This window comes from Hyla sarda, chromosome 11 (genome assembly GCF_029499605.1).
Source record: "Hyla sarda isolate aHylSar1 chromosome 11, aHylSar1.hap1, whole genome shotgun sequence".
Lineage (NCBI taxonomy): Eukaryota > Metazoa > Chordata > Amphibia > Anura > Hylidae > Hyla > Hyla sarda.
In genome coordinates this window covers 106,663,555-106,685,368 of record NC_079199.1, presented here as the reverse complement: position 1 = coordinate 106,685,368, position 21,814 = coordinate 106,663,555, and the positions used below count along the sequence as shown (strand labels likewise).

Genomic DNA, 21,814 nt, shown 5'->3' with positions numbered 1-21,814 from the left:
CACCATGAGATGTCTTGTGTGACTTTTCTCCTCCATGAGATGTGTCTTGTGTGACTTTTCTCCACCATGAGATGTGTCTTGTGTGACTTTTCCCCACCATGAGATGTGTCTTGTGTGACTTTTCTCCACCATGAGATGTGTCTTGTGTGACTTTTACCCCCATGAGATGTGTCTTGTTTGACTTTTTCCCCCATGAGATGTGTCTTGTGTGACTTTTCTCCACCATGAGATGTGTCTTGTGTGACTTTTCTCCACCATGAGATGTGTCTTGTGTGACTTTTCTCCACCATGAGATGTGTCTTGTGTGACTTTTCTCCCCCATGAGATGTGTCTTGTGTGACTTTTCTCCACCATGAGATGTGTCTTGTGTGACTTTTCTCCACCATGAGATGTGTCTTGTGTGACTTTTCTCCACCATGAGATGTGTCTTGTGTGACTTTTACCCCCATGAGATGTGTCTTGTTTGACTTTTACCCCCATGAGATGTGACTTGCGTGACTCTTCGGCAATGAGACCTTTTTGCAGTTTGGACTGATCCAGTTGGCAGTGTTTTGCACTGACAAGGGGCTGAATGGCTTTTTATTACTTCTAGATTTTAGTTGTTGTCTTGGCTTTCAGTAACCTATCAGGACACACCGGTGAGGGGAGCAGGAAGGAAAACACTGGGTGGAGTCGGCCGTCACAGCTTCACCATTGAACAGGAGAAAAAAGTCCATGTAAAAGGAGGAAACTTTGCCAACAATGCTGGGAGTATTTGTCACTAGAAGAAGGAACAGTGTCATCATATTGTTGGAGGTCTCTTAGATTATGGGCGTGGCTTGCACACAGGGAGGAGGAGTTACTTTAACCCTGGATCCTATGAATAGACATGAATGTTCATGTCACCTCACACACACACGCTAAGGTCCACTCACTGTCTTATCTGACATAAGGGGAGCTGTCCAGAGGGAGGGAAAGAATCAAGCCTAAAGGCAGCGCCAACAGTTAAGCTCCACCCCCTACTGTGGACAGAAGTACCTGATTGGTTAGCACCCAATTAGATATAATGAGACACATTTAGTATACAGCCCCTTCAGTAAATAGCATGCTCTCGAGAACCATCATGTAACCGAAAATAGAGGGAATAAAGGGCAGGAAACATGGCTAATGCCTTACAACGTGGGCAAAATTGGTTGGGTAAAATTGATTCTTCCTCTTCTTTCCTCAGCTGTCAGTCCAGGTCAGCAAATGTAGGGTCGGGCCACAACTTACAACCTCTCCTGCTCTGGACAGTTCCTGAAATGGGCAGAGGTGTCAGCAGAGATCACTGTGGTCAGACTGGAAAGAACTACACAACTTCCTGTGGAGCATACAGCAGCTAAGTACTGGAAGGTGCAACATTTTTTAAATCTGTATAACTTTCTGCCACCAGTTGATTTGAAAGCATTTTTGTTTTCCACTGGAGTACCCCTTTAATACCGGATGATAAGAAGAACCCCTGCGCATACGCCCTTCTCCTTAATGACTTTGCCGGGTTTCGTCTTTATGGAAACCACTTCGATGCTGACATGGTTCCAATGAAATAGATGGTACTTATTCATAACCTCAGTCAAAAATCCAAAAGATGAAGATGGTTCCTCACTCCTGGGGGGTTTTACGCCTAGAATGAGACTTAATTGGAATTTGAATGCTTTTTTGGGGGGACTTTACACCCTTGATCACTTGTGATGAGCCTCGAACCCATAAAAAGAATAGCTGAGGTAGGTAGATCAACACCAAAGGAGGCCTTCGGTAACATTATTGCAGAGAGGCTGATAACCAGAGGACAACCTAGATAGCTCTCCAACAGACAGAGCGGATGCACATGACTAATCAGAGGCACTATCACTAAAACCAATGTGTGAGTGCCCCAAGATGAAGAACATACCCAACCTCAAGTGTGGCTCTTCTTCTCTGGGGACACATATGCAGAGGACGCTGAGGGGTTCTTTCAAATCCATTGGACGCAATATCATAGCCGTTGCATGGGCCTCCTAGGTATCAACCATACCATCATTTTAGATCCAAACAAGGGTAGACGGCAACCAATGTGATGCCTTTCCAATCTACATCAACCAGATCCCGGGCCCTAGCACCCAACAGGCAAAACTGCACAGCAAAGGTTGGAGAGATGGTGCCAGCAGCCTCGCAGAACCCATAGGAAATTAAAGTGGGGGGGCCATCATCAGCCTCAGCACACAGAACCTGAGTCACATGATACAAAGGCCACCCCGAGGGTCGTTGTCCGCAGAACTTTTCCACTTCAAGAAACGTACAAACGAAATATTTTTATTAAAATGTTTTACAAATCTCATATTCCCAGGAGATTATCATTGGGCCCCCCCATCTATGATAGATCGACCCCCATATAAATATTATAAAACATCTCTCTGAATATCAGGAAAATCTGGTCCAGCAGGAGAAAAGAGGCACGAGTGACAGGAGGAGACACGATGGCGGCACACCGGGTACCAATATAGTCATATATACTGTATACTACTAGAACCACCCCTATATGTCTGAGAGGTAGTCACAGCCCCACCTCCTGCATAAAATCACTGATATATTATAATTACACTATGATCACAGCCCCGCCCCCTGTATGACATCACTGATATAGCAATAAAATAATAGTATGATCAGATATAAGATCCACAAACTTTATACTACAGGAGCAGCTATTCATCTATTACTGCTGACAACCAACCTTATATCATGTCTGACAGGTAGTTATAGCCCGGCCCCCTGTATGACATCTATGATAACCTGTCCCATGAATGACATCACTGATATAGTAATATAATGACACTATGATCACAGCCCCACCCTCTTTATGACATCACTGATATACTGACGTAATCACAGCCCCGCCCCATGAATGACATCACTGATATAGTAATATGACACTATGATCACATTCCCACCCTCTGTATGACATCACTGATACATTGACATTGTAATCACAGCCCCGCCCCATGAATGACATCACTGATATAGTAATGACACTATGATCACATTCCCACCCTCTGTATGACATCACTGATACATTGACATTGTAATCACAGCCCCGCCCCATGAATGACATCACTGATATAGTAATATGACACTATGATCACATTCCCACCCTCTGTATGACATCACTGATACATTGACATTGTAATCACAGCCCCGCCCCATGATTGACATCACTGATAGTATTATAATGACACTATGATCACAGCCCCGCCCTCTGTATGACAGCACTGATATACTGACGTAATCACAGCCCCGCCCCATGAATGGCATCACTGATATAGTATTATAATGACACTATGATCACCGCCCCGCCCTCTGTATGACATCACTGATATACTGACATTGTAATCACAGCCCCGCCCCATGAATTACATCACTGATATAGTAATATAATGACACTATGATCACAGCCCTGCCCTCTGTATGACATCACTGATATACTGACGTAATCACAGCCCCGCCCCATGAATGACATCACTGATATAGTAATATAATGACACTATGATCACAGCCCTGCCCTCTGTATGACATCACTGATATACTGACATTGTAATCACAGCCCCGCCCCATGAATGACATCACTGATATGAACATCTGATCACTATGGATACTCAGGATTCAGATCACCTCCGATCAATGTGCGGTAGAGTGTCCTGGTTTGTATAAAGTTTTGTTCACTTCAATTGACTTTACTTATACACCAGTGGGGTGCGTCACCTCTTTGTGCAGTTTTTTTAGGTGCACGCAGCCCCCGGATGTTCCCTCCTCCTGTAAAGTCTTCATGTAACATGTCCGCTCACAGTTGGTGGTGTCACCATTGGGTCACATCTCGTCCATCCTCCCCGTCTTAGACATGTCCCTCAGAGCAGAACTCTCCTGGCTCAGCGCCAGGGTCTCTGGGGTGCTGACAGGAGGGACTCTCTCGTCTGAGACCTCCAGCTCTGTCTCCTCAGTGACGTCCAGGGTCCTGATAACCTCCTCCAGCATCTTGTCATGCGGCTGCTCTTCGGGGCCCGGGTTTTCAGGCAGCACAGTCTCTGTGTTCTCCAGGAATCCATCTTTATTTAAAATATTTCTGGATATGACTGCGGAAGAAAACATGAGGTCATTATAATTGCATCGGAAATCTTTGTACCATAGATGTAACCCTGCTCCAGCCACAGCATCTCAAAGGGGACTTATCCCCAAATGGCCCCAAACATAAGAAGAGTGCTGTGCTCTGTGGATGGTAACCCCTCTGCAGCTCACTGAGCAGAGCATTGCACCCATTCTGTAGGATCGGTCCTCCCCTCCCCCATGCCTTCAGGTTCTTACCTCCAGTTGGCATGTAAGTGGCTCCATCATTGGGGGTGGCTCCGTAGCGGAGGGGGTGGTAGTTGGGGTAGATCAGTAGACCCAGTGAGAAAAAGAGGATCTGTAAGAGAGTGTCAGCTCTGTGACGAGTGCAGGCGGCTGGCAGGATGGTGGCAGAGAGGATCAGGGGCACTTACCAGGACGCAGGTACCGGTCTGGGCAGCTTTGTTCGCTGTCTGCTTGATGAGAGTCTGAAGTTTGCGGAGTTGTGTGATCAGTGATCTGAGGGGAGGAAAGAGGGTGTCAGGATTCCCGGACCCCACAGTGACCCCCCCATTACCTGACAGCTGCCCTCACATGTTGTGCTTCTCCAACTCCAGAACCTTCTTGTGAAGTTCCTGATTCTGGGCAGAACATGCAGCGACTCTGTAATGAGAGAGACAGCGCTGACTGTACTGTACACTTCAGAGACCACAGGTGGCGCTGTGAGTCGAGAGGGCGCCCACCTGCTCTCCAGGCCGTCTATATATTCCTTCTTGCGCTTCCGGCTGTCCTGTGCAGACTGTTTATTCCTGATCTTCCTACGCACTTTCTTAAGAATCCGTTCTTCTGCCTGAAAATAGTAACACGGAAGAGGAGGGGAGGGCCTTAATGGTCGGTCCGGTCTTGGGTCTGCTGTGTGGTCTGAATTCATTTTATGGGGTCGGGCCTTGGGTCTGCTGTGGGGTCTGAATTCATTTATGGGGTCCGGTCTTGGGTCTGAATTCATTTATGGCGTCCGGTCTTGGGTCTGCTGTGGGGTCTGAATTCATTTATGGGGTCCGGTCTTGGGTGTGATCTGGAGTCTGAATTCATTTATGGCGTCCAGTCTTGGGTCTGCTGTGTATTCTGAATTCATTTATGGGGTCTGGTCTTGGGTCTGATCTGGAGTCTGAATTCATTTATGGGGTCCGGTCTTGGGTCTGATCTGGAGTCTGAATTTATTCATGGGGTCCAGTCTTGGGTCTACTGTGGGGTCTGATTTTATTTATGGGGTCCAGTCTTGGGTCTACTGTAGGGTCTGATTTCATTTATGGGGTCCGGTCTTGGGTCTGATCTGGAGTCTGAATTCCTTTATGGGATCCGGTCTTGGGTCTGATCTGGAGTCTGAATTAATTTATGGGGTCCAGTCTTGGGTGTGATCTGGAGTCTGAATTCATTTATGGGGTCCAGTCTTGGGTCTGCTGTGGGGTCTGAATTCATTTATGGGGTCCGGTCTTGGGTGTGATCTGGAGTCTGAATTCATTTATGGCGTCCAGTCTTGGGTCTGCTGTGTATTCTGAATTCATTTATGGGGTCTGGTCTTGGGTCTGATCTGGAGTCTGAATTCATTTATGGGGTCCGGTCTTGGGTCTGATCTGGAGTCTGAATTTATTCATGGGGTCCAGTCTTGGGTCTACTGTGGGGTCTGATTTTATTTATGGGGTCCAGTCTTGGGTCTACTGTAGGGTCTGATTTCATTTATGGGGTCCGGTCTTGGGTCTGATCTGGAGTCTGAATTCCTTTATGGGGTCCGGTCTTGGGTCTGATCTGGAGTCTGAATTAATTTATGGGGTCCAGTCTTGGGTGTGATCTGGAGTCTGAATTCATTTATGGGGTCCAGTCTTGGGTCTGCTGTGGGGTCTGAATTCATTTATGGGGTCCGGTCTTGGGTGTGATCTGGAGTCTGAATTCATTTATGGGGTCGGGTCTTGGGTCTGATCTGGAGTCTGAATTCATTTATGGGGTCGGGTCTTGGGTCTGATCTGGAGTCTGAATTTATTTATGGGGTCGGGTCTTGGGTCTGATCTAGAATCTGAATCCATTTATAGGGTCCCGTCTTGGGTCTGCTGTGGGGTCTGAATTCATTTATGGGGTCCGGTCTTGGGTCTGATCTGGAGTCTGAATTAATTTATGGGGTCCGGTCTTGGGTCTGCTGTGGGGTCTGAATTCATTTTAAGTGTTTGGAGTTCAGGGGTCTGGGGTGTCTGTCTTGGGGTCTGGCCTGACTTTCCCACTAACAGATAACAGAATTTAACAATATGACATCCCATTGGCTGGTCCTCGGCCCTCCAGTGATCACAGCCCCAGGTAAGCAGCGCTCTACTGTATAGCGAATAACGGTCACCCAGTGGTTATCAGTGGTACTGCAGTTTGCAGTTATAAGCCCCTGTTTACGGCCGGGCAGTGGTCCATACCTTAGTGAGCGGCAGGTTATTTGGCAGCGCTATGCCCTCTTGGGACAGCAGTCTCTTTTCCTCATCTGTCAGGTGAAGCTCCGGGTACTGCAGACACAGACAGTGATCAGCAGACAATGATCAGCAGACACAGACAGTGATCACCAGGCAATGATCAGCAGATACAGGAGATATAAGTATACACAGTGGTGTGGGAACCATATGATAATCCTTACCAGAGACTCCACAGAGAGCAGGTCTGGAGTGCATCCTCGCCCAGGCAGTCCCAGTGGCTTCCGCAGGCCTGGCAGCTCATTGACTATACAGGTTTCGGGAATGAGCACTGGCGTGTGCCAGTCCTCTGCTGGAAGACACAAACATACTAATACATAACATAATATACAGGAGTAAGTCATTATAGATACGACTACGAGCAGAGGGCAGAGCTGATCACCGCCTTATCCAAGGGCAGCAATTCCACATGAAGCTCCCAAATTATGATATTCTAAGCTCAGTAACTCTCTATATGGCTGAGAAGAAAACACAGCATGAAGTAAAGTGGCTGATAACAGAGAACACAGACTGTACAAAGGAGAGAAGGCCCAGTGCAGTATCTCTACGATGTATTATAAGGCGTTGGTCTATTTAGGGGTGAAGGGTACCTAGCTGTATAGATATGATGCCGCTCATGTCGCGGGTGGCCTTCTGCTCCTCCATGACCCCAATGTCATACACCAGCTCATAGACTGGGGCCGGCTGGAGCAGAGGGGTGCCCCCATCACATTTTGTGGGAGTGTCTGGGCGGGGGTCATCTGAGAAGCCACTGTCACTCTCGGGGGACTCGCTGGCGGCCACCACTGTGCTGTAAACATCATTGGGATTGATCATCATCTGCAGGAATTCATCCGCGTCTTCTCGGTCCCTGAGTCCCTGAAATCAGAGGAGACAACGCTGAACCTCCAAGGAGACACCGCTTAACCCCCCAGCCCGGAGACACCGCTTAACCCTCCCCCCCCCCCCTGAGGAAACACCGCTTAACCCTCCCCCCCCCCCCCTGAGGAAACACTGCTTAACCCTCCCCCCCCCCCCCCCCGAGGAGACACCACTGAATCCTACCCCCCCCCCCCCCCCCCGGGAGACACCGCTTAACCCAAGACCCCCAACCCCCCCCAAGGAGACTCCACTGAATCCTCCCCCCCAAGGAGACACCACTGTAAACACCCCCCCAAGGAGACACCACTGAACCCTCCTGCCCCCCCGAGGAGACATCACTGAACCCTCCCGCCCCCCGAGGAGACACCACTGAACCCTCCCGCCCCCCAGCCCCCCCCCCCCCCCCCCGAGGAGACACCACTGAACCCTCCAGCCCGAGGAGACCCCGCTGAACCTTCCTGCCCCCCCCCCCCCCAGGGGACACCACTGAACCCTCCAGCCCGAGGAGACCCCGCTGAGCCCTCCTGCCCCCCGAGGAGACACCGCTGAACCCTCCCCCCCCCCCCCCCCCGAGGAGACACCACTGGACCCCTTAAGAGACAACGCTGAACCCCAAGAACTTAAAAGGTTCAGTACTGATATTCATGGGCATAATTATGGGTTAAACGTCCTAATATAGATGTTTCTCTTCCCTGAAGGCGTCGTAAACCTGTCCTATAACATGTACAGGATCTCCTATAGGCGAGTCCACCCCTCATATATACACATGCACAGTATCTCCCCTAAAACCTTGACAACAAAAGTGAGTCCACTGCTAAGTGGAAATCTCCAAAGTGTGCCCGAAGTGTCTATAATATTTTGTGTGGCCTCCATTATTTTCCAGCACGGCCTTAAAGGGGTACTCCCCTGTCCCAGATGCACTGATGTAGGCCCAGTCCATGACCCTTCCACCACCATGCTGGACTGTAGGTAGGACACACTTGTCTTTATACTCCTCACCTGGTTGTCACCACATGCACATGTTTATCTTGGTCTCATCGGACCCCAGGACATGGTTCGGTAATCCATGTCCTTAGTCGCTTGTCTTCAGTAAACTGTTTGCCGTTTTCTTTTGCTTCATCTTTCAAAGAAGAGGTTTCCTTCTGGGATGACAGCCATGGAGACCAATTTGATGCAGTGTGCGGTGTATGGTCTGAGCACTGACAGGCTGACCACCCACCCCCATCAACCTCTACAGCAATGCTGGCAGCAATCATATGTCTATTTCTCAAAGACAACCTTGGGATATGACGTTGAGCACGTGTACTCAACTTCTTTGGCTGACCATGGCAAAGCCTGTTCTGAGTGGAACCTGTTTGGTGACACCTCTGCATGGTCTTGCCCTTTGTGTTGCAGCTCAGTTTCAGGGTCCTGGCAATCCTCTTATAGCCTCAGCCATCTTTATGTAGAGAAACAATTCTTTTTTTCAGATCCTCAGAGAGTTCATCTTCCAGTGTCCAGTATTAGAGAGTGTGAGAGCGATAACACCACATTAATCACAGTTCACAGCTGAGACCTTGTAACACTAACGAGTGACATGACAACTGGGAGGGAAAATGGGTAATTGGGCCCAATTGTGTGAGTTATTTTGAGGGGACACACTACTTTACATTGGAGCAGAGGGGCAATACTTCAGTCACATGGAAGATAGACGAAAATATTTACAAATATGTAACTCACTTATGGGAGATACATATGAGGTGCGTACTGTATATCTACTTCTGCGAAAGCCAATCTGATCTCTGTACAGTCCCAACATGCCTTATCACCCAGCTTTCCTATGGCTCTGAATGCCAGCTCAGTGTGTTAGCAGCCGTAACGTGATGACGCAGGCGGCTGAGTGTGAATGATGGTCAGGAAGGTTTGATGGTTGCCGGCGGGTTCTCTATGTAAACCTGCGGCCAATAAGAGTCCAAAGCAAATATTTGTCCCTGGATCAGAAACATTAAAGGCCAAACACATCATCGCCTGTGATAAGCGCTAATAGTACGGACAGCCACAAGATGTGGGCATGAGAGGGTCACGGTAAACCTGGCATGTACACATGGAACTACGGGTCCAGGAATGTCCACGGATAGTTCAGGGTTATGTAGTGCAGACACATATATATTAATACACCCTGATGTAAATAACAGGACACGGCTTAGAACTCGGGGCCGCCTCCAATCTACCCACATACGTAGTAATAGAGGAAATGCGCAATTTATCTCCTGTCCGTCAATGTGCACAGTGCAGCGCCACCTAGTGCCCATAAAGCCAGCACAAACATAAAAAAAAACGTCATCTATAAAGCTTCACTTACCACCCTTCCGCTGACCTGCCAGTCGTCATATCCATGGGGTTCAGGTAATGGGAACGTTACCGCTGCCTCTGCCCCCGGAAACCCCTCCGAATGAAATAGATTGTCCTGTGGCTCAAATATACAACCAAGTAACAGGTCCGGTCTGGAGGAGTCCATGTTTGGAGGTAAAGGGGGCGAAACGCCACAGAACTATCCCTGCGTAGACAATAAATAAAATATGACTCAGATGGTGGCCACACATCTCAGGCGCCCCCAAAACCTTTTACCAGCGTGCCCCCACATGTATCCTGGTCCGGCTATAGACTGTAATCACTGTGTCCAGCCATGTAGCGGTGTAAACAATTCAGTCCTGCACTATATGTACTATACAGCCCCCTAATCACAGCATGAATGACCCCCCGGGAACCGCTCCGTACAGCGGCACCACTGCCCCCAGAACAATTCAGGGTACACATAATAAGGGGGTGTCACTGCAGGAAGCTGTATACATGCGCTAATTACATAGACTGGCCTGTAAACAATCCCCCTCCCCCAAATGATCATGCCCGTCCACAGAAGACCCCCTGCCCCCTTATCTCACCCTCTGCTATGGGTGTGCAGCACAGGAGCTCACCTGAACCTGCGGCTGATCACACTGCACACTTCCAGGATCTGCACATCCTGGACGGGGCTGCCAGGTACCACCCTCTGACCAGGGGAACGGAGCTGTTGTTCGGCAGGTTCCTGGGTGTGGACCTCCCCCTTACACCTGTCACACAGGTTGGCCGGTGACTGAGATTAGACAGGTGTGTCCTATGGAGGAGTCACTGCGAGGAGCACATCCTGCAGGTAGAGGGGTATATAGTGTATACATGATATCCTGCAGGTGAGGAGTATATAGTGTATACATGATATCCTGCAGATGAGGAGTATATAGTGTATACATGATATCCTGCAGGTAGAGGGGTATATAGTGTATACATGATATCCTGCAGGTGAGGGGTATATAGTGTATACATGATATCCTGCAGGTGAGGAGTATATAGTGTATACATGATATCCTGCAGGTAGAGGGGTATATAGTGTATACATGATATCCTGCAGGTGAGGGGTATATAGTGTATACATGATATCCTGCAGGTGAGGAGTATATAGTGTATACATGATATCCTGCAGGTAGAGGGGTATATAGTGTATACATGATATCCTGCAGGTGAGGAGTATATAGTGTATACATGATATCCTGCAGGTAGAGGGGTATATAGTGTATACATGATATCCTGCAGGTAGAGGGGTATATAGTGTATACATGATATCCTGCAGGTGAGGGGTATATAGTGTATACATGATATCCTGCAGGTGAGGAGTATATAGTGTATACATGATATCCTGCAGGTAGAGGGGTATATAGTGTATACATGATATCCTGCAGGTGAGGAGTATATAGTGTATACATGATATCCTGCAGGTAGAGGGGTATATAGTGTATACATGATATCCTGCAGGTAGAGGGGTATATAGTGTATACATGATATCCTGCAGGTGAGGGGTATATAGTGTATACATGATATCCTGCAGGAGGAGGGGTATATAGTGTATACATGATATCCTGCAGGTGAGGGGTATATAGTGTATACATGATATCCTGCAGGTGAGGGGTATATAGTGTATACATGATATCCTGCAGGTGAGGGGTATATAGTGTATACATGATATCCTGCAGGAGGAGGGGTATATAGTGTATACATGATATCCTGCAGGAGGAGGGGTATATAGTGTAAACATGATATCCTGCAGGTGAGGAGTATATAGTGTATACATGATATCCTGCAGGAGGAGGGGTATATAGTGTATACATGATATCCTGCAGGTGAGGAGTATATAGTGTATACATGATATCCTGCAGGTGAGGAGTATATAGTGTATACATGATATCCTGCAGGTGAGGAGTATATAGTGTATACATGATATCCTGCAGGAGGAGGGGTATATAGTGTATACATGATATCCTGCAGGAGGAGGGGTATATAGTGTATACATGATATCCTGCAGGTGAGGAGTATATAGTGTATACATGATATCCTGCAGGTGAGGAGTATATAGTGTATACATGATATCCTGCAGGAGGAGGAGTATATAGTGTATACATGATATCCTGCAGGTGAGGAGTATATAGTGTATACATGATATCCTGCAGGTGAGGAGTATATAGTGTATACATGATATCCTGCAGGTGAGGAGTATATAGGGACACCCCAGGTAACAAATTGTATTAATGTGCATAAAGAAGCCAAGGAAAGATGGAAAAATCCCCAAAAGGCATCAAATTACAGATTAGACATTCTTATAATACGTCACCAAAAGTTACATTTTATTTCCATCATTTACACTTTCAAAATAACAGAAAACAAAAAAATGGTGTCTGCAAAAGTTTGGGCCCCCTGCAGAGTTAATATCTTGTACTGCTCCCTTTGGCAAGTATCACAGCTTGTAAACGCTTTTTGTAGCAGCCAAGAGTCTTTCAATTCTTGTTTGAGGTTTCTTTGCCCATTCTTCCTTATAAAAGTCTTCCAGTTCTTGGAGATTTCTGGGCTGTCTGTCATGCACTGTTTTTTGAGGGTGCGTTCACACGGGCGTATTTGTCAGCGGATCCGCAGTTGCGGATCCGCTGACAAAGGCCCCTAAAGTGCTACCTTCTTTGTGCCTGCTAATAGCGGCAATCCGCCGCTACCAGCAGACACACTGCGATGTGCGAGTTACCCTGCAGTGTACTCACACACATCGCGCCCGCTCTCTGTGTATCTCAGAGAGCCGGAGGAGCGGCCGCGATGTGCGGAAACACTGCGACTCGCACATCAGTGTGTCTGCTGGTAGCGGCGGATTGCCGCTATTAGCAGGCACAAAGAGGGCAGCACTTTAGGGGCCTTTGTCAGCGGATCCGCTGACAAATACCCCCGTGTGAACGCACCCTTAAGGTCTATCCATAGATTTACAATTATGTTGAGGTCAGGAGATTGTGAAGGCCATGGCAAAACCTTCAGTTTACTCCTCTTGATGTTATCCCCGTGGATTTTGAGGTGTGTTTAGGATCATTATCCATTTGTAGAAGCCATCCTCTCTTTAACTTCAACTTTTTCTCAGATGGCATCAAGTTAGCATCCAAAATTTGCTGAAATCTTATTGAATCCATTTTTCCTTCTACTTGTGAGATGTTCCCTGTACCACTAGCTGCAATACAACCCCAAAGCATGATTGATCCACCCACATGCTTAACAGTTGGACAGAGGTTCTTTTCATTAAATTCTGTTCCCCTTCTTCTCCAAACGTACCTTTGCTCATTCCGGCCAAAAAGTTCAATTTTAACCTCATCGGTCCACAGAACTTGTTTCCAAAATGCATCAGGCTTGTCTATATGTTCATTTGCAAAGTCCAAACGCTGATTTTTGTGGTGAGGACATGGAAGAGGTTTTCTTCTGATGACTCTTCCATGAAGACCATATTTGTACACGTATCTCTACAGCTGAGACACAGGAGCCCCCGGGGTCACATATAACAGCCGCGCCCCCTAGTGGAGGGGTCACATATAACAGCCATGCCCCCTAGTGGAGGGGTCACATATAACAGCCGCACCCCCTAGTGGAGGGGTCACATATAACAGCCGCACCCCCTAGTGGAGGGGTCTCATATAACAGCCGCGCCCCCTAGTGGAGGGGTCACATATAACAGCTGCGCCCCCTAGTGGAGGGCTCACATATAACAGCTGCGCCCCCTAGTGGAGGGGTCACATATAACAGCCGCACCCCCTAGTGGAGGGGTCACATATAACAGCTGCACCCCCTAGTGGAGGGGTGACATATAACAGCCGCGCCCCCTAGTGGAGGGGTCACATATAACAGCAAGTATCACAGCTTGTAAACGCTTTTTGTAGCAGCCAAGAGTCTTTCAATTCTTGTTTGAGGTATCTTTGCCCATTCCTCCTTACAAAAGTCTTCCAGTTCTTTGAGATTTCTGGGCTGTCTGTCACGCACTGCTCTTTTAAGGTCTATCCATAGATTTACAATTATGTTGAGGTCAGGAGATTGTGAAGGCCATGGCAAAACCTTCAGTTTACGCCTCTTGATGTAATCCCTGTGGATTTCGAGGTGTGTTTAGGATCATTATCCATTTGAAGAAGCCATCCTCTCTTTAACTTCAGCTTTTTCACAGATGGCATCAAGTTAGCATCCAAAATTTGCTGAAATTTTATTGAATCCATTTTTCCTTCTACTCGTGAGATGTTCCCTGTGCCACTGGCTGCAATACAACCCCAAAGCATGATTGATCCACCCACATGCTTAACAGTTGGACAGAGGTTCTTTTCATTAAATTCTGTTCCCCTTCTTCTCCAAACGTATCTTTGCTCATTCCGGCCAAAAAGTTCAATTTTAACCTAATCGGTCCACAGAACTTGTTTCCAAAATGCATCAGGCTTGTCTATATGTTCATTTGCAAAGTTCAAACGCTGATTTTTGTGGTGAGGACATAGAAGAGGTTTTCTTCTGATGACTCTTCCATGAAGACCATATTTGTACACGTATCTCTACAGCTGAGACACAGGAGCCCCCGGGGTCACATATAACAGCCGCGCCCCCTAGTGGAGGGGTCACATATAACAGCCATGCCCCCTAGTGGAGGGGTCACATATAACAGCCGCACCCCCTAGTGGAGGGGTCACATATAACAGCCGCACCCCCTAGTGGAGGGGTCTTATATAACAGCCGTACCCCCTAGTGGAGGGGTCACATATAACAGCCGCGCCCCCTAGTGGAGGGGTCACATATAACAGCCGCGCCCCCAAGTGGAGGGCTCACATATAACAGCCGCGTCCCCTAGTGGAGGGGTCTCATATAACAGCCGCGCCCCCTAGTGGAGGGGTCTCATATAACAGCCGCGCCCCCTAGTGGAGGGGTCACATATAACAGCCGCGCCCCCTAGTGGAGGGGTCACATATAACAGCCGCGCCCCCTAGTGGAGGGCTCACATATAACAGCCGCGCCCACTAGTGGAGGGGTCACATATAACAGCCGCGCCCCCTAGTGGAGGGGTCACATATAACAGCTTCGCTCCCTAGTGGAGGGCTCACATATAACAGCTGCGCCCCCTAGTGGAGGGGTCACATATAACAGCTGCGCCCCCTAGTGGAGGGGTCACATATAACAGTTTCGCCCCCTAGTGGAGGAGTCACATATAACAGCTGCGTCCCCTAGTGGAGGGGTCACATATAACAGCCGCACCCCCTAGTGGAGGGCTCACATATAACAGCTGCGCCCCCTAGTGGAGGGGTCACATATAACAGTTTCGCCCCCTAGTGGAGGGGTCACATATAACAGCTGCACCCCCTAGTGGAGGGGTTACATATAACAGCCGCGCCCCCTAGTGGAGGGGTCACATATAACAGCAAGTATCACAGCTTGTAAACGCTTTTTGTAGCAGCCAAGAGTCTTTCAATTCTTGTTTGAGGTATCTTTGCCCATTCTTCCTTACAAAAGTCTTCCAGTTCTTTGAGATTTCTGGTCTGTCTGTCACGCACTGCTCTTTTAAGGTCTATCCATAGATTTACAATTATGTTGAGGTCAGGAGATTGTGAAGGCCATGGCAAAACCTTCAGTTTACGCCTCTTGATGTAATCCCTGTGGATTTCGAGTTGTGTTTAGGATCATTATCCATTTGTAGAAGCCATCCTCTCTATAACTTCAACTTTTTCTCAGATGGCATCAAGTTAGCATCCAAAATTTGCTGAAATCTTATTGAATCCATTTTTCCTTCTTCTCGTGAGATGTTCCCTCCCTGTACCACTGGCTGCAATACAACCCCAAAGCATGATTGATCCACCCACATGCTTAACAGTTGGACAGAGGTTCTTTTCATTAAATTCTGTTCCCCTTCTTCTCCAAACGTATCTTTGCTCATTCCGGCCAAAAAGTTCAATTTTAACCTCATCGGTCCACAGAACTTGTTTCCAAAATGCATCAGGCTTGTCTATATGTTCATTTGCAAAGTTCAAACGCTGATTTTTGTGGTGAGGACATAGAAGAGGTTTTCTTCTGATGACTCTTCCATGAAGACCATATTTGTACACGTATCTCTACAGCTGAGACACAGGAGCCCCCGGGGTCACATATAACAGCCGCGCCCCCTAGTGGAGGGGTCACATATAACAGCCATGCCCCCTAGTGGAGGGGTCACATATAACAGCCGCACCCCCTAGTGGAGGGGTCACATATAACAGCCGCACCCCCTAGTGGAGGGGTCTCATATAACAGCCGCGCCCCCTAGTGGAGGGGTCACATATAACAGCCGCGCCCCCAAGTGGAGGGCTCACATATAACAGCCGCGTCCCCTAGTGGAGGGGTCTCATATAACAGCCACGCCCCCTAGTGGAGGGGTCTCATATAACAGCCGCGCCCCCTAGTGGAGGGGTCACATATAACAGCCACACCCCCTAGTGGAGGGGTCACATATAACAGCCGCGCCCCCTAGTGGAGGGGTCACATATAACAGCCGCGCCCCTAGTGGAGGGGTCACATATAACAGCTGCGCCCCCTAGTGGAGGGCTCACATATAACAGCCGCGCCCCCTAGTGGAGGGGTCACATATAACAGCCGCGCCCCCTAGTGGAGGGGTCACATATAACAGCCGCGCCCCCTAGTGGAGGGGTCACATATAACAGCCGCGCCCCCTAGTGGAGAGGTCACATATAACAGCCGCGCCCCCTAGTGGAGGGGTCACATATAACAGCCGCGCCCCCTAGTGGAGGGTTCACATATAACAGCCGCGCCCCCTAGTGGAGGGGTCACATATAACAGCCGTACCCCCTAGTGGAGGGGTCACATATAACAGCCGCGCCCCCTAGTGGAGGGGTCACATATAACAGCCGCGCCCCCAAGTGGAGGGCTCACATATAACAGCCGCTTCCCCTAGTGGAGGGGTCTCATATAACAGCCACGCCCCCTAGTGGAGGGGTCTCATATAACAGCCGCGCCCCCTAGTGGAGGGGTCACATATAACAGCCACGCCCCCTAGTGGAGGGGTCACATATAACAGCCGCGCCCCCTAGTGGAGGGGTCACATATAACAGCTGCGCCCCCTAGTGGAGAGGTCACATATAACAGCTGCGCCCCCTAGTGGAGAGGTCACATATAACAGCCGCGCCCCCTAGTGGAGGGGTCACATATAACAGCTGCGTCCCCTAGTGGAGAGGTCACATATAACAGCTGCGTCCCCTAGTGGAGGGGTCACATATAACAGCTGCGCCCCCTAGTGGAGAGGTCACATATAACAGCTGCGTCCCCTAGTGGAGGGGTCACATATAACAGCTGCGTCCCCTAGTGGAGGGGTCACATATAACAGCCGCGCCCCCTAGTGGAGGGCTCACATATAACAGCCGCACCCCCTAGTGGAGGGGTCACATATAACAGCTGCGTCCCCTAGTGGAGGGGTCACATATAACAGCCGCGCCCCCTAGTGGAGGGCTCACATATAACAGCCGCGCCCCCTAGTGGAGGGGTCACATATAACAGCTGCGCCCCCTAGTGGAGGGCTCACATATAACAGCTGCGCCCCCTAGTGGAGGGGTCACATATAACAGCCGCGCCCCCTAGTGGAGGGGTCACATATAACAGCCGCGCCCCCTAGTGGAGGGGTCACATATAACAGCCGCGCCCCCTAGTGGAGGGGTCACATATAACAGCCGCGTCCCCTAGTGGAGAGGTCACATATAACAGCCGCGCCCCCTAGTGGAGGGGTCACATATAACAGCCGCGTCCCCTAGTGGAGAGGTCACATATAACAGCCGCGCCCCCTAGTGGAGGGGTCACATATAACAGCCGCGTCCCCTAGTGGAGAGGTCACATATAACAGCCGCGCCCCCTAGTGGAGAGGTCACATATAACAGCCGCGCCCCCTAGTGGAGAGGTCACAGGGGAATGTTCTTTTCTTGTTCTTGTGGCCACCAGGGGGCTGTAATGGCTCATGCGCTCTCAGCGTGTCACTCTATGCCCAGGACACGACACTCCTGTCATCTATAGGCTGCACGCTGCTCTGAGGCTGTGTATCTAAGCCTGCTGTGTGTGATACTGTATGCTGAGTTGTGTATCTAATCCTGTCAAGTGTGATACTGTCTGCTGAGCAGTGTATCTAATCTTCTTATGTGTGATACTGTTTGGTGAGCTGTGTATCTAATCATGTTATGTGATACTGTATGCTGAGCAGTGTATCTAATCATGTCATGTGATACTGTATGCTGAGCTGTGTATCTAATCCTGTCATGTGATACTGTCTGCTGAGCTGTGTATCTAATCCTGTCAAGTGTGATACTGTCTGCTGAGCTGTGTATCTAATCCTGTCAAGTGTGATACTGTCTGCTGAGCAGTGTATCTAATCTTCTCATGTTTGATACTGTGGTGAGCTGTGTATCTAATCATGTCATGTGATACTGTATGATGAGCTGTGTATCTAATCATGTCATGTGATACTGTATGCTGAGCTGTGTATCTAATCATGTCATGTGATACTGTATGCTGAGCTGTGTATCTAATCCTGTCAAGTGATACTGTCTGCTGAGCTGTGTATCTAATCCTATGGTGTGATACCATATGAGGAATTGTGTATCTAATCCTGTCATGTGTGATACTGTCTGCTGAACTGTGTATCTAATCCTATGGTTTGATACCATATGAGGAGTTGTGTATCTAATCCTGTCATGTGTGATACTGTCTGCTAAGCTGTGTATCTAATCCTGTCATGTGTGATACTGTCTGCAGGAGTTGTGTATCTAATCCTATGGTGTGATACTGTCTGCTGAGCTGTGTATCTAATCATGTCATGTGTGATACTGTCTGCTGAGCTGTGTATCTAATCATGTCATGTGTGATACTGTCTGCTGAGCTGTGTATCTCTTTCTATGGTGTGATACCATATGAGGAGTTGTGTATCTAATCCTGTCATGTGTGATACTGTCTGCTGGAGTTGTGTATCTAATCCTATGGTGTGATACCGTATGAAGAGTTGTGTATCTAATCCTGTCATGTGTGATACTGTCTGCTGAGCTGTGTATCTAATCCTGTCATGTGTGATACTGTCTGCTGAGCTGTGAATCTAATCCTGTCGTGTGATACTGTCTGCTGAGCTGTGTATCTAATCCTGTCATGTGTGATACTGTCTGCTGTAGTTGTGTATCTAATCCTATGGTGTGATACCGTATGAGGAGCTGTGTATCCAATCCTATGGTGTGATACTGTCTGCTGGGCTGTGTATCTAATCCTGTCATGTGTGATACTGTCTGTTGGAGTTGTGTATCTAATCCTGTCATGTGTGATACTGTCTGCTGGAGTTGTGTATCTATTCCTATGGCGTGATATCGTATGAGGAGTTGTGTATCTAAACCTGTCATGTGTGATACTGTCTGCTGAGCTGTGTATCTAATCCTGTCTTGTGTCATACTGTCTGTTGGAGTTGTGTATCTAATCCTGTCATGTGTGATACTGTCTGCTGGAGTTGTGTATCTAATCCTGTCATGTGTGATACTGTCTGCTGGAGTTGTGTATCTATTCCTATGGCGTGATATCATATGAGGAGTTGTGTATCTAATCCTGTCATGTGTGATACTGTCTGCTGGAGTTGTGTATCTATTCCTATGGCGTGATATCATATGAGGAGTTGTGTATCTAATCCTGTCATGTGTGATACTGTCTGCTGAGCTGTGTATCTAATCCTGTCATGTGTCATTCTGTCTGCTGGAGTTGTGTATCTAATCCTATGGTGTGATACCGTATGAGGAGCTGTGTATCTAATCCTATGGTGTGATACTGTCTGCTGGGCTGTGTATCTAATCCTGTCATGTGTGATACTGTCTGCTGAGCTGTGTATCTAATCCTGTCTTGTGTCATACTGTCTGTTGGAGTTGTGTATCTAATCCTGTCATGTGTGATACTGTCTGTTGGAGTTGTGTATGAGGAGTTGTGTATCTAATCCTCTCCATTCTCTATGGCCTGGGCTTTATATATAATCTATAGGCGGCTGCCCAGCCCCGAACCCTGTTGCCATGGGAACGCTACTTACCTGCACAACCCAGGACGAGTCGGTGACGTCATCTCACGTGGATACAGCGCTCTGTTTTTTTCTGATTGGTTAAAATCCTCCGGACAAGCCAATAGGAACTTTGTGGGCGTGGCCTTATAGATGTTTGACAACATGGCACATGAGGCGCTCAGTGATTGGCTGTGCTGGCTGTCAGTCACAGTGATATCTCCAGAAATCTCTGTTCCCGGGCAATTATCTGCGCTGGGATGAGGTGACTGGACAGTGTGTACGATGTCTAGAGCGGATTAACCGCTTACTGACAGGCTGTACCCGTTACCGACTGACTATATCCTTTATTACCCCCTTACTGACAGGCTGTACCCGTTACCGACTGACTATATCCTTTATTACCCCCTTACTGACAGGCTGTACCCGTTACCGACTGACTATATCCTTTATTAACCCCTTACTGACAGGCTGTACCCGTTACCGACTGACTATATCCTTTATTAACCCCTTACTGACAGGCTGTACCCGTTACCGACTGACTATATCCTTTATTACCCCCTTACTGACCTGACAGGCTGTACCCGTTACAGACTATATCCTCTATTAACCCTTTACTGACAGAATATATCCTCAATTAACCCCTTACTGACAGACTATATCCTCCAATATCCATTTACTGACAGACTATATCCTCCAATAACCATTTACTGACAGAATATATCCTCAATTAACCCCTTACTGACAGACTATATCCTCCAATAACCCCTTACTGACAGACTATATCCTCCAATAACCCCTTACTGACAGACTATATCCTCCAATAACCATTTACTGACAGAATATATCCTCAATTAACCCCTTACTGACAGACTATATCCTCTAATAACCATTTACTGACAGACTATATCCTCCAATAACCCCTTACTGACAGACTATATCCTCCAATAACCCCTTACTGGCAGACTATATTCTCTATTAACCCTTTACTGACAGACTATGTCCTCCAATAACCCCTTACTGACAGACTATATCTTCCAATAACCATTTATTGACAGACTATATCCTCCAATAGCCCCTTACTAACAGACTATATCCTCTATTAACCCTTTACTGACAGACTATATCCTCCAATAACCATTTACTGACAGACTATATCCTCTATTAACCCCTTACTGACAGACTATATCCTCTATTAACCCCTTACTGACAGACTATATCCTCTATTAACCCCTTACTGACAGACTATATCCTCTATTAACCCCTTACTGACAGACTATATCCTCTATTAACCCCTTACTGACAGACTATGGGGGAGATTTATCAAAACCTGTGCGGAGGAAAAGTTGCCCATAGCAACCAATCAGATCGCTTCTTTCATTTTGAATATGCCTTTGCTATGAATGAAAGCAGCGATCTGATTGGTTGCTATGGGCAACTGGGCAACTTTTCCTCTGCACAGGTTTTGATAAATCTCCCCCTATATCCTCCAATAACCCCTTACTGACAGACTATGTTCTCTATTAACCCTTTACTGACAGACTATATCCTCTATTAACCCTTTACATACAGACTATATTCCCAATGAACCCTTTTCTCACAGGCTAAATTCCATATTAACCCTTTGCCATCTGCATTGATTGTCACGTCCCCTTTTCCATTGTTTAGGGTGGGTTCACACTACGTTTTGTCCCATACGGGAGCGCATACGGCAGGAGGGAGCTAAAAGCTCGCGCTCCCGTATGTAACCGTATGCGCTCCCGTATGCCATTCACTTCAATGAGCCGACCGGAGTGAAACGTTCGGTCCGGTCGGCTCATTTTTGCGCCGTATGCGCTTTTACAACCGGACCTAAAACCGTGGTTGACCACGGTTTTAGGTCCGGTTGTAAAAGCGCATACGGCGCAAAAATGAGCCGACCGGACCGAACGTTTCACTCCGGTCGGCTCATTGAAGTGAATGGCATACGGGAGCG

At 48.0% G+C, this 21,814-nt stretch overlaps 2 protein-coding genes across 23 annotated transcripts in view; one reads left to right on the top strand and one right to left on the bottom strand.

Annotated features, from left to right (window-relative positions):
- Positions 1 to 790: 790 nt before the first annotated feature.
- CREB3L4 (cAMP responsive element binding protein 3 like 4) lies at positions 791 to 19,998 on the bottom strand. Of its 4 annotated transcripts, none has more exons than XM_056547312.1 (11): positions 19,873 to 19,989; positions 10,409 to 10,617; positions 9,796 to 9,990; positions 7,184 to 7,451; positions 6,758 to 6,885; positions 6,543 to 6,629; positions 4,833 to 4,939; positions 4,684 to 4,752; positions 4,524 to 4,608; positions 4,348 to 4,447; positions 791 to 4,118 (listed from the first exon to the last, which is right to left on the bottom strand). In XM_056547312.1, the coding sequence occupies exons 3-11, from the start codon at positions 9,949 to 9,951 to the stop codon at positions 3,856 to 3,858; spliced, it is 1,263 nt and encodes a 420-aa protein (XP_056403287.1). In that variant the 5' UTR covers positions 9,952 to 9,990; positions 10,409 to 10,617; positions 19,873 to 19,989; the 3' UTR covers positions 791 to 3,855. The 4 variants fall into 4 exon arrangements, with proteins under 4 accessions (XP_056403287.1, XP_056403290.1, XP_056403289.1 ...); XM_056547315.1 differs by having other exon boundaries at positions 6,758 to 6,882; XM_056547314.1 differs by lacking the exon at positions 10,409 to 10,617 and having other exon boundaries at positions 19,873 to 19,998.
- The window catches only part of LOC130295957 (uncharacterized), a 106,813-nt gene continuing 104,964 nt past the window's right edge, over positions 19,966 to 21,814 (top strand). For all 19 annotated transcript variants that reach the window (XR_008849070.1, XR_008849054.1, XR_008849071.1 and 16 more), the window contains exon 1: positions 19,966 to 20,104. The gene's annotated coding sequence lies outside the window, so the exon portion shown is untranslated. The remainder of the gene's footprint in view (positions 20,105 to 21,814) is intronic.